This window comes from Apteryx rowi, unplaced genomic scaffold (genome assembly GCF_003343035.1).
Source record: "Apteryx rowi isolate R43461 unplaced genomic scaffold, aptRow1 scaffold_33, whole genome shotgun sequence".
Classification (NCBI taxonomy): domain Eukaryota; kingdom Metazoa; phylum Chordata; class Aves; order Apterygiformes; family Apterygidae; genus Apteryx; species Apteryx rowi.
Window position 1 is genome coordinate 1118615 of NW_020449752.1, and position 13142 is coordinate 1131756.

General features: G+C 41.7%; 1 protein-coding gene across 2 annotated transcripts; it reads left to right on the forward strand.

Annotated features, from left to right (window-relative positions):
- The first annotated feature begins 567 nt into the window (after positions 1-567).
- On the forward strand, positions 568-9059 carry LOC112968940. 2 transcript variants are annotated; one of them, XM_026071731.1, is made up of 2 exons: positions 568-646; positions 7702-9059. In XM_026071731.1, the coding sequence occupies exon 2, from the start codon at positions 7707-7709 to the stop codon at positions 8520-8522; it is 816 nt and encodes a 271-aa protein (XP_025927516.1). In that variant the 5' UTR covers positions 568-646; positions 7702-7706; the 3' UTR covers positions 8523-9059. The 2 variants fall into 2 exon arrangements, 1 of the variants encoding a protein (XP_025927516.1); XR_003254498.1 differs by lacking the exon at positions 7702-9059 and adding an exon at positions 1725-3956 and having other exon boundaries at positions 580-646.
- Positions 9060-13142: the final 4083 nt, after the last annotated feature.

Consider the following 13142-nt stretch of genomic DNA (forward strand, 5'->3'; position numbering starts at 1 on the left):
CCAAACAAGAAAAGAAATTTTTTAAAAGTTCCTAAAGAAAAGTCAGTCAAAACAACTTTCTCAACAAAAAGCACTCTTCAGCCAGAGAAAATATGATCAGAAAGTCCCAACCAGCTCTGCCTCTTTTGTTACGGACACAGAATGCATGCAGCCAGCAAGGATTCCAGAAGACAGAAAACACTTGAAATATGCTGCTCACGTRTATGAAATGTACTGTACCTAAGCATAACTGTACACACCTACTGAACCTAAGCATTAGTCCTAAACTACAAGGTATTTTTCCTAAAGCTTATTGTGTAGTTGTTAGTCTGCACTACAGGTTATTAGCGACAATTTGCAGAAAGAAATACCATATTGCATTCTCTTTCAGTTCTGTAGAAACATTTGGAAAAAAAGAAAATATCTAAATGCACAAAAATTTATGCTCTGAACCAAGAAAGCATGTTACATGATGTTTCATAAGCACTAAAAGYAAAAAATACTGCTTTTTTTCTTTTGGGCAGCATGCCTGGTGTAAGGGAACAATAATTCAATCACTAGGTTTCGGGGGGAAGTAATTCAGTGTTACTGCCCTGCCCTATTTAAGAGGGGTCTGCTGCCCTGCAAGCCCTGTGCTAGGAGCTGTTTGGAAAGTTTCACTTTGAAGGTATGTGAGGTGTTGCCCAAATTAAGTTTGGGGAGAGGGTTCTTATTTGTTTTTGTTTCAGTCTTTAGTTTAGGTAACCTCGGTTTGTGTGTTTATTGGCATGGGCGCGTTGGGGGGAGGTTTCAGGATGAATGCTCGTGACTGTGTTGGAGTTCTTTTTTCTTCCCCCTTCTCTCTCTGCCGTGTTTGCTTCCTATAGTGAGGTGCAGCTAGAAGTCTGTCTTTAGGTACTGGCACAATTGTAACTATGCTCTCTTCTGTGTGAAATAGCCTAGAACAAAACTCTGTTAGTGGGCTTTAAGCTTCGCGTACATTAAAATGAATGGAGCTAGTACGTTTTATGTGAAGAACAAAATACCTAAGCAAGATGCAATATGGCTACTGATTATTGGCAGTCTGGATGCTCTTTAGTCTGAACTATCCTATAAAGTCTATTGACAAATATGGGATACTTGTGGGGGCCTGAAATAGAGAGGAAACGGAAGTAGTGGCTGGTAGCGCTACACTGGGTTTCAGGTTTGGGTAGGACAGCAGATAAGCATAATACTCTGCAGGAAGACTTGCAGTTAAGCAGCGAACTGCAGCTTGTAGCTCTAATGTCATTTAAGAACAGTGTCTTCATTTGGTTTTCTTCTACTCTTCTTACAAAAAGAGAAGGCATTAGAGATGAACTTGTTTGTTCTACAAACCTTAGAGCTCAAAACCTTTAATTTGAGATCTGGTCCAAATACCACTTCAGTCCTGCGGCATTTACCAGCAGTGTGTGTGTCACCTTTACATCACTCCCTAGGAAAAGGGCACATGGACCCTTCAAAGGGGTGGGAAGGACTCCCGACTGGCTAGGAAGAAGTTAGCTGCAAGCTTTGAGCCCTCACTGTAAGTTTCCTTGCAAACTTTGTGGTGCCTTCCACAGGAGTTCTTAACTGAAGCTTTAGTTCTCCTTTTGTCATGGTCATGCCTGAAACTGCTGTTCCAGTAAGCTGCAGCTGCTGCTAACAAAACCTGGGTGGATGCTGATGAGCTTGTTGCTGTGTCAGTGAGATGAGGCTATTCTAATTAATCTCTTAATGCCTTACAGGTAGGAAACAAGATGCTGGGTGTGTCAGAAGCCTCTTAACACATGAAACTCCCTGGCTTTCTGATCCTCCTGTGACAGTCCTTGCCAGCACTGAAGCGGTAGCAGACCTGATTATCTGCTTCTGGCTGGACCGCTGCTGTTAGCCCTGGCCATGGGGAATGAAGCTAGCCAGAAGGAAGAGTCCTTTGCTGCACACAAGGACTGTAATGATGATCCTGCCAGGGGAAGCGAGCATCATCATCATAGTTTGCAAAGTTTTGGGGAGGCTCTGGGGAATGTTAGCAGGAATGACAGCTCTGCAGCAAATGTAGGAGAGGTCTGGCAGCTTGGTGAGGCTGAGGAGGAATCAAGAGCAGTCAGCAATCATCTGTGCAGCATAATCGTGAACCTGACAGGCTAACACAGACTATGGAGGCACAGTCAGACCTGAGTGCAGCCCAGGCTGCTACTGGAAAGCTGCAAGAACATGAAATCAAGCAGACCACAGGGGTAGCAGTGGGCAACTGGACTCCTAGCCCATCTATGGAAAGACAGGAAGCTGTTCCTGCTGCAGAGAGCATGAAAGATGCCAGGGCACTGTTTACTGCACAGTCCAAAGCTAGAGTGTGCTCTGCTCCACAGGAAGCCTGCAGTCAAGCTACTAAACTGACTCCTGTAGCACCTGAGGCGCATGGGAGTGTGGAGACCAAAGGGAAAGAGGCTGCTCAGCAAGACCTGCTGTTAGGGACTGGAGCCCTGCCATCAGCTCTTGGTGCAGAAGCCACTGGGGAGGCTGAGTGGTCTCCAAAGGAAATGGAGCTCCCAGCCATGCAGATTATAGATGAGGACCAGGCTCAAGAAGATGACTCTGTGATGTGGCCTTTCAGGCGTCTCTACAGCATGCTATATAGACTGTATGTGAAAGTGAGGCCCAGGCTAATGCAGTGACTTCTCCAATCTCTTGCTGAGTAAATCAACAGACTGAATAGACTATGACCCAGGATTGCTCAGACTGTGCAAGACTAATGCTATCTACTGGAATTACTTCCCTCAGATGGCTGAGGAATCTACAATATGAAGAGGGAGTGACCTAGCCTGTTAGAGACCTTGCCTAGAGAGTATAAAGGAAAAAGGCACAGCTATGGCAACTAATTGAGATATTGCTGCTATGAACCATGAAACCCTTCTCACCTGTTGACTGCAAGTGATATGGCTAGATGGAGCAGAACATTCAAGAAGTCAACCTGTGCAAGACACTGACATCAACTGTCCCAGTAAAACCAGAGATAGGACTGATTGTATGTTGTTTCACAACCATCTGGAAACCAGTGGAACATGACTCCTGCACTGGAGTAAATACTCCAGGTGGGGCTGGCTTGTGGACTGAATCAAATGCTAGCTCCCTGTTAAAATGGGCAGACAGAAGGCTGAGATGTTGTGCTTTTACCTGGGAACTCACCAGAACTCACCCTAKCTCTGGGTTTAAATGATAGAAAAATAAAGCATGAAAAAGAGAKGCCAAGGCTTGTGAATATCAAGAAATTGAGGGTAGACTAGCTTCAACTCTAAATCCTAGGTTTAATGTTGAATTTGCATCAGTGGAGTTGTAGTACATGTACTTTAGGGGCAAGCGAGGGGGGGGGAGTTGACTTAGTTCTTACAACTGTCAGCTACATCCAGGGGCTTGCTTAGCAAGCATTTGCTACATTTGAAGCAAATGCTGGATGGTTTTATATGTATAAATGTATAAAATGGGCTAGCTAAGTCACTGGGAGAGATGGAAACAGTGAACTAGTCTTCAGTGCTCATGCTTACATATTCTCAAATATGCCTGAGCTGACTGGCTCATACTTTCTTGGGAGACCTAAACAAACTGCAGTGATGGGAGTGGTAAAACACAATCAGGTCTTACTGTAACTACAGGTACATCTAAACTTGTAGAGTAATCTCCTGTAGCTGTGGCTATATAAACTCATGCTGCTTAGCCATTAAAGCTGTGTGTACTGAAGCCTTCTAAAGAACTTTCTTCCCCCAAAGTGTAGAACACTAAATGTTTTCCAGCTTCTTGCACTTGCTTCACTTTGTCTTGCTAGGTGGATAACTTATTTATTGCACTTAYTGTACTAGTGAAGTTGCTGTTTATTGTTGTATGACACTTTAAATGAAACCCTTTTTGGGAGAGGCAAGTAGTGGACAGCATTTGTTTCTACCAGAAAACTTCAACTCTGTATCTTCAAGTTCAGAAACAATAAAATTGAGCTCAGTGTCAAACTTTTGTCTGTAGATGAGTCCAACATGCTACCTAACATTGCTAATGTTTGCTTCAGCAAGCATACAAGGCAGTCTTTCCATGGGGGCAGGGGGGAGAAAGCTGGGGAGGGTCAGGGGAGCTATTATCTAACATAGGGTTGGTGGGCTGGTCCAGAATCCAGTTGTACCTCACTAACTTCTCATTATGTGGGGAGACAAAGCCTTAGCCATAACTCTCTAATGGCTGTAGGAGGGCACTCAGGTGTCAGACCACCCTTCCTTGAGTGACTCTTAATAGCAAACCCTGGTTCAACATAACCCTGCCTTCCTTTTTCTCAAGGCTGCTGCACTTTCCATTTTCTCTGCCACTGCTTCTTCAGGAAGGAAAATAAAATTAAAAAAAAAAATCAGCAGCTGAAATCCCTTAGAAGGGGAAGGCTTTCCAATGGGAGCAGGGGAATGAATGGTTGTGCAGATAATCTTTGAGTAATTGCAACACCTGTATCCCTTGGATACAATTGCTTACCTTGTCCAATCTAGAGGCAGTTCAAAGATGAGGGGACATAGATAAATATGATTTTAAATAAAATGACTGTGCATAGTTGCCTCAGTCAGAGGTGTTAGCTACAACCTAGCTTATGTTGGAAAACAATGGAATCCAGCTTCTCCCTCCTGTCCCCTTGTTCTGTTTTTCACTCTAGCTTTACAAAGACATTCAGGATACCTAGAATTAGGGGTAGATCTGACTAAAACTTGGCTTTTTTTGGGGGAAAAAAAAGTGTGAGAGCAGGGCAGTTTAAACAAATTGGCTTAAGGCATATGGAATTAAGTGTTTTGATATATGAATTTTCTGGGAGAGTAGGTAACTTTTTTCTTATAAACCTATTCTTAAAGTTTAGAAGTTCATTATCAGAACTGACCTGAGGTATTAAATAGGAAGGTTTGGACCCAGACAATATGCCTTTTCTTTCCAGGTGAAGCCACTTGCTAATTAGGACTGCTAGTGTGAATATACTGCTCTGAACAGTATCTCTTTTTTTCCTGATTATTTGCCAAAAAATTGATTCCTATCTGTGCTCTTCAAATCAGTAAGAGTGGGATGAGTAACTACTCTTCTTCTCAATGATAGTCTTGTCTTTTGCCCTGCTGTTATCTGAGAATATCCTCCTGTGCACCTGAGGGAGTTCTAGGGCATGGTTCACCCTTAATTAACATGTCATGGAAGAGACACACTAGTTAGAATTGGAGCTCAGGATAGGAGTCACCTGTGGAGAATGGGATGTTTATGCCTATTCTGATGGTTTTTCCTATACTCAGTTTTCTTGTTGTCACCTCATTTCAGCAGGGCCTATCTACCTCCCTCGGCAAAAGAGCTAGTTCTTATGCTAGTATCCAAACTGATAATAAACAGGTTCAATGGTGGCGGTAAGAGTGTGGGGGCTAAGGGTACAGCAAACAAAAACATTCACAATATGAAATGGCCAAATGAGGATGAGCAGTAGGAAACATTTTCAACACACGTAAAAAATAACCTGTGCGTTTGTATCTAAGCGGAAAATGAATATCTATATCCCTATTTCCATAAATAACATCTCTTTTGAGACAATGGCAGCAGAAACTGTCAATCCTGATATTTTGAAAAACTTCTGCAGTAGTGATAACATCTAACAAGAGTAAATATACCATAGAATAAACTCTTCTCCTTTCCTTTCCACTCCTAGCATTATATTGCCTTACCAAAATCACACGAAACATTCCCCTGCCATACTCATTTACACAAAATTGTAGCTGTTGCTACAGAAATTGCTTACACTGAAAAGTCAACCTGACAAAACATTAATTTATTTGTAAGTTGTCCTCTTTCTAGCTTTGGGATCAAACAGCATGTTTCCTTCTTTTCGTATTTTATTCTCTTCCGTGGTAGAGATGTCTGGGTTAGTCTTTCCTGCTTTTCAGTTCTTACAGCTAAGTAGTTCTTAGTCACTAAATTCATGCAGTCTTGTAAGCGAGTGCCTAACCAGCACTGAATCCTGCATTTATACAGATGCTATCCATGAAAGCAGCACAAATGGTGCAGCAAAACTGCTCTGGATTCATTAGCTTCAGTTTAAAAGCTGTAATCCCTAAATTATAGATCTATTCTTCTGTAGTTCCTGTTATTCTACCTTATGCATGCTTAAGTTTTCTGCAGAACCGTCAGTAATTGTACCATGCTGTACGCCAATTCTATTTTACTTTAAATATTTACCTATAATTCATATTTCTAATCACACAAGAAATTCTATGTTCTCTGTTTAAAAGAATCAGCTACACAAGGCTCCCAAAAAGAATAGCGCACTCTCTGTCTGTTCAAAGTGGCACAGGATACGTACTGGAGCAGGCAACGCAGGGCAACTAATGATCTGGGACTTGTGGGGAACTGGTTTGGTGTCACTATCTACTTTGTTTAAGAGCAATCTCTTATCATATCGAATAAGAAATAAAGGCTGAAAAGTTGTGATGCTGGAAATGATTCATGTAAGGTTTACCAACCCTCCCACACTACACCTACTATTACCATTATGCATTTGTAAACATTTAGTGTTTTCATAATGTAGTTATTGAGTTTGATAATAGCAATGCACTTGGCTTGGTCCATCAGGCAGAGCAAGTTATTAAAAGCAGGGGAAAGGAAATAACATAGTGCTAGGAAGATACAAATGCACCTTTGTGCCTCGTCTCTCTGCCAGAAATGGGATGCTTTTATTGTTCTTTAGTTGTATTATGAGTTAAAATGATGTTTGTCTTTTTCTATCAGTGATAGTTAATCTGCATGAGATAGATTTTAAAAGGAATTAATAAATAGATCTGTGTGGGTCTCTCTTTCCCTTTTCCATAAGGTTTTCTTCTGCTTTTTCCCTGCAAAGGACTTAATCTGTTTTCTAATGGTAATAATTCTGGAGTTTTACAACAGCACTCTACAAACATAACTTGAGGTGAAATTTTCTCTGCATTTGAAACATACTGCCTCTTATTATTAGCTGACTTAGAAGAGATGGCATTGATGTGGCTTCTAATCACTCAGTAAATGAATGATAAAATACTGACTCAGTGTCTGAAATCCACCTGTTTCTGATCTCTCTAATAAGGAGACAATTTGCCTTTCCTTTCTCTTCCCTTCCATACCCTAACAGGCCTGTGAAGGGCTACTCTAGCTAAATGTGAACTTCTTTTTACAATTAACAAATGGACTAGGAAATAAGAGGAGACCTAAATATTATTTACTTTGGTAATACAAACTAATAGCTGTAAAGTGCAGTATTGGCTGAGAGTCATGGTGAGTAACTGACTTCCTAAGTGCTCTTAGTGATATCAGGAGACTGAGAAAGACGGCCCCTTGACCTAAGACTGACTTAGAAATAATAACTCCTGCAACTTGTATCCAACCTGCTCTGAAATGAAATGTGAAATCTGATCTTAATTTGGTTGGGTGGGGAGGTGTTCCTGCCAAAAAATAAGACGTTAACAATGTTTGGCCGCAGGATGATTCCCAACCTTGCTGCAGATGTAGATACTGGGTTGAATCTACATTTTTAAGCTTCCTGTCAGTCTGAGGCACTTGAAGAGTGTTTTTATGGCAAGTTTTAAACTTTTTCTTATTTATGTCCTGCTCAGAAAACTGGGCTACAGCAGCAAATGTGCTCATACAATGCAGAAATTCTACAGGGCTGGGGCTCTGTGTCCTGATGAATTTCTTACTATCTTGCAGGTGGGATGATTGGCCCAGGAGGGGTCTATCAGCTTAACAGCAGGGAAGAAGCCTGGCTCTCCGTCTGCTTCCAAGTAAAGGCTCTGCTTATTCCAAAGTCATTCAGTATCCCAAAGGCCTTACGCAGGAGGCCGTTAGTAGGATTACTGCTGTGCATCTCGATCATGGGGAATGAAATCAGTCACAAGAGATGGTGCTTTGGAAACTGCAAGAACTCTGAAAGGCAGGAAGCTGAGCAAGGAAGCACAGAGGCTGATCCCCCTATGGCCCAGAAGGCCCCGATGGCTCTGTTGTGGAACAGTGTGAACCATCCTCCAGAGGAGAAACCACCAGATACTGCTGCAGGGACACAGAACAAAGACACAGGAAGGGAAAGTGAAAAAGCCTCGTCTTCTCTGCAACATGTGCAGAAGCCTGTGGTACGGATAATGGTGCAAACCACACAGCTTCAAGACTCTGCTGAGGCCCAGCCTTCTGCAGAACTATCACAAGAGACTGAAAATAAGGTTGCTACACTGCTGAGTCCAGACAGACAAACACATGCTCCAACTCGGGAAAGACCTGCAACCGCTGAGCCTGCTGTAGGAGACACAAGAGTGACAAAAGCTTACTTGCCTCTGAGGGCTGCTGCAGAAACAGGAGCTAGAGATGCACAAGATACGGCGACTGACCAGGCAACAGCGGCAAGTAACTCTCTGGTGTGCAAGAGACCAAGTGACAAGCTGTGCAAGCACAGTCCTCTGTGCAGGTGGCTGAAGAAACTCAAGTCTTCTGCAGAAAAAAGTAAGGCCAAGCCTGATGCAATTACCAGTCAAGAGTGAGGCTTCCTGTGGGCTGCAAAAGGACTGCTAAAATACCCAGTGTACTTCCCTCAAAAAAGACTGACAAGAAGGAAAGTCTGCCTTGTAGATAATAAGAGGAAAATCTTTTTTGTTATTTTAAAACTGTTTGTGTGTTGTTCAGTTCGGGCTTTCCTACAGGCATGGGTGTAATGCAGAGGGCATCTCCTCTGGATGTGGTAGAAAGGGAAAAGGAAAAGTCTTTGCGTTCCCTTGGTAAGCAAAGGCACATGACTGAAATGTATCCTACTGCCCTGGTGCTCTTTGTGAGCTGACTAACTTGGGAGATTTCTGTCTGGCTTGTCTTTCTCTGCTGCTCACTGGAGGCTTGTCTGTGCTAGCTGTGTTGCAACTAAGCAAAGTTGCGAGGCACAAAGGTGCATTTGTATCTTCCTAGAGCTTCCCACCACTATTTTATTTCCTTTCCCCTGCTTTTAATAACTTGCTCTGCCTGATGGACCAAGCCAAGTGCATTTGTGTTATCAAACTCAATAAAAACATTATGAAAACACTAGATGTTTACAAATGCATAATGGTAATAGTAGGTGTTGTGTGGGAGGGCTGGTAAACGAGGGGCTCCTGTTTTTCTACTCAGATGGATTGCTTTATGCTTTTTTTTTATGTCTGTAAGTCAATAAAAGCCAATTTCATTGCCTCAAATGAAGTGTTGACTACAGCTGAAAGGGGGATAAGGGAGGGAGGAGAAATGGGCTGCCACTGCTTACCCACAGCTGCAGAGAATGCTGAGAGCTAGGAGGGCTCCCTGCAGGAAAGGAGAAGCAAGGAAGCTGAGAGCACGTACTCTGGCTATGGCAGGGCTGCCTCCCGAAGGGATGGGGAAGCGCAGTCTAAGGAAAAGTAACTCGGACTAGTGTGGTCCCTAATTTGACTACTGTAACTGTGTGGCCCATATACATGTCATAAAACTGACCTAGGCACATGCACACTAATGTACACAACCTTAAATTGCTAAACCTTTTACTGCTAAATAAACCAGCTGATAACAAAAACTCCTCTAGACATGAAAAAAACCTGGCTAGCTGCCTTGTAGGCAGAGACCAGTGGGCTGTGCGGGCTATGCTACAAAAACCCCAGCGTGTTAGAGAATCCCAGCCTGCCCTCAAGAAGCAGGCAGGGCCGGCCACGAAAGCTAGTGAGCAAACAGCTTGCGCTCATTGACACTCACTATCAGCTTTCTACAAACTGCTTAAGATAGATACTGTTCCTAACTGTAACCCTCCACTTGTTGTTAACATAAAACATTGCTTTTAAGCACTGGTGTTACAACAGTTTCATCCTATTCCTAGGGGGAAACATACGGAGACAGTAATGTCCCCATTCTCCCCTTCCTCATTCAGCTCTTTACATAAGATAGAGTTAAACGTTCTACCTCAACACCTCTCCTCTTCATACGTACATCAGCAGCTTACATAAGGCGAACAGGGATAGCAACATGCTTTAGTATTGCCCGTCGCCAGATCTACGTTGCTGCTAACGCCATGTATAACAAGCTCAGGGGTGCACCTTAGCACTTTTCTCGCAACAGAATTCAAACTAAAAAAATAGTTACAGCATATCTCTTTCTATACTTCTGCCTTAATCAAAAGCAGTTAGCTGTGCAGGCAAAGAAATAAATGAGTAGCAAAGCAGCTGTTTTTCACCATGCACTCAGAAGCACCATCTGGTGCATTGCCTCTTCTAATGCAAAAGGAATTCCTTGGTTGTTAATGACCTATGAGGATGAGATTTGCTTGCTGTAATCTCTAGGTCCCCAAGCAAAATGTTATAGGAAGGTTTTAAAGCCAAGAGCTTAATGAGACCCACAAAAAAGAGTAGCATATTTATTATTATAGGTGTTAAAAATATTCGCTAGCATCATAAGTGCAACGTGTGTTTTGGAAGGCACGCTAAACTAGATGCTATTGGCAATCAGGATGAGATCTTACACTGAAGCGTTTATTTCCATATCCACCTATTTCAAAGTTCTTAGACCATCAGGATCTTGCTGCTAATAGATACAGGATAGCTGGCTATGTGGATTGTGGATTAGAAACAGTAAGACAATTCCTGTAGGGGTTAACAGACTACCAGGGAAACTATGCTGCTCTGGACCAGGTTACATCAGAGAAGAAAACAAATTACAGCAGCACTGATGAAAGAGCATTGCCAATTACTATACCGGAATGAAATTTTTTGGCCCAGATTGATAAGGCTGTTGTTATTTCACCTCTAACAATACAGGTGTACCTAATGCTCAAGGAAAGCAGGAGATTTTCTTTTCTCAATTCTCAAGTCTGTCCTTACCCCACTATGGGCCTATCTGGGAATAATAGTGAAGGGTACTAAAGGAAATAGTAACAGCAAAACATCTTCACTAGTCCCTTAGAATCATGCGATGCTCTTAGAATCTCAAGTGAAAATTTGAGAGACTATCCAGAGAATGGGGCAGTTAGTTAGAAAATAGCAACAAGCCAATAACTTCTGTAACTTCAGTGCAGGCACAACGGACCCAGCATGAAATTATTCTGACAGTAACATCAAAGTCCAAAGCCACTTCTAGTGACCTGAGAAAATTTACCCTATTTATTTATTTGTTTGTTTGTTTGTTTGTTTTAGGGAGGGAGGTATCAGACTCTGATTAAGTGGAGGTGCTGAACAAGGGAGCACTGAATTATGAGGAATTTGAAAACCAGGGAAATAAACTGGTTTAGAATCTCTGTCATACTTTCTGAGTGTGAAAAGAGATGAATTCAAATGCTCAGCTATATTTCTGAAATGGACCTTCTGCAACCAAACACGGGACTCTGCTTGCAGACCAGCTCACCTGATTCCTTTGATCTCACTCACTTCTGCTATTGCCTCTAGAGTACAACTGATGCACTTTCTGGGTATATCCTTTGCAGTTCATTTAAAATTTAGGAGGAACCCTGTACTTCCTTTCACAAATCTGCTTTGATATCCAACACACATCTGAGCAAGGGAGATCACATAACAACAGCCTGTGATTTTCCCTGTTAGGAAACAAGGAATTTTGTTTAAATGTGGTACTAGATGGTATTCTAGGCCTTCATTTTAAGGTAGAACCTTAGAGATTTTCATGAACTGCTATGCATTATTTCATTATCACAATACAATGGTAGCAGTCAGTGACTGTTTGAACAATTAATATGTATTGGATATTTGGAGGCCAAGGTCCTGTTCATTGCCCTGTCACTGATTTGCACTGCACACTGGGTAAAACTCTTTTTCTCTGTTTTCCTTCCCAGCTTTTGAAAAATTTGCCTTTTTTCTTTGTAACACATTCAGGGTGAAGTACTGTCTCTTACTAGGAGTATGCTCAGTATAACTGAGCTCTGAATTCAGCAGGGAAGAGTGTGTAATAATCCCTTATATAAATATATTGCACATACAGTGGAACAGTCTGTGTTAGAGATTAGTGCTCTGTTTCACTAGGCTGCCACATTTCTCTGTGTGGGGGTACTTTTTAGAAACACACCTCTTAACTGAAAGTCTTCATAATCAGTCTCAGTGCACAACACAACTGTTCAGTGTTGTAGGTTAGAATATGTTTGAATATGTAACACATGGCAGTGAAAAAATCATTATGTGGAACTCACTGTGAGGAGGTGGCAAAGCTGTCGGATGTGGCTACCCAGGTGTATTCGAGAACAGCTTGAAGTTGCAAAGGCTTTTGTGTAGAATTTAAGAGTGTTGAACAGCTTCCCCTGTTGGCTATTAAGAAAATGTTTTTGCCTTTTCTTCTTCCTCCTCTTCTTACCTTCTTGAGAAGGGCATTTCCTGCAGATACTTGTTTGTCAGTTTGTTCTGCAAATGTAGATCGATAGTTTATTTTTAAAGAGAGCGCATTGCAATGCAGTTATTTACTATAGTGCTTAGTGCTTCCAAAAGAGATCTATTTGGAAAAGCAGGTTTATAAATAGGGGCATCTGTACTTGCTAGAAATCTTTTTTTTTTTTTTAAATATGCTCCCTGTAAAAAAAAGCAACAGTGGTGATGGAACATCACAGCAAGAGCCAAACAACGACTGGGAAAAGCTTTGATTCTAGAACACCACTGAAAACCTAAAACTTGAGGCTTTGCTAAACTGACATAAAATCTGTTATCTGCTATACAGTTCAGTAGGGAGAAAGATAATGCTATTACTTCTCTTCTGGCCAACTTACAGCAAATCAGCTTTGATCAATTCATCAATTACCTAGCAAATGAAAGAGCTAATCTGGATCAGGTGCATTGGAAGTAGGTCCATTGCAAATGTTTTAGTTTCTTAGTGTAGGGAAAAGAATCTAGCATGGATTTTTCCTCTGTGTGTTGACTACTCAAATGAACTGAAGTTAATAATGTGAGTATTCATTTAGCTGCCTTTAAGCCTCTCACACTCACCTGGACAATAAAAAAACCTGTTGTGTTAAAAAATACTCCTTGCTACAGTTTAGATCAAAGTATATCCAAACTTACCTGACTTCTTAAAATGTCAGCACTGATCTCAGATTTAAAATAATAATAAAAAAATGCCCACTGCATGACTGTAGCAGATTTCTTACATATTAATAAAGTAAGCTGTTGAAGGCTCAGGAGCTCTTA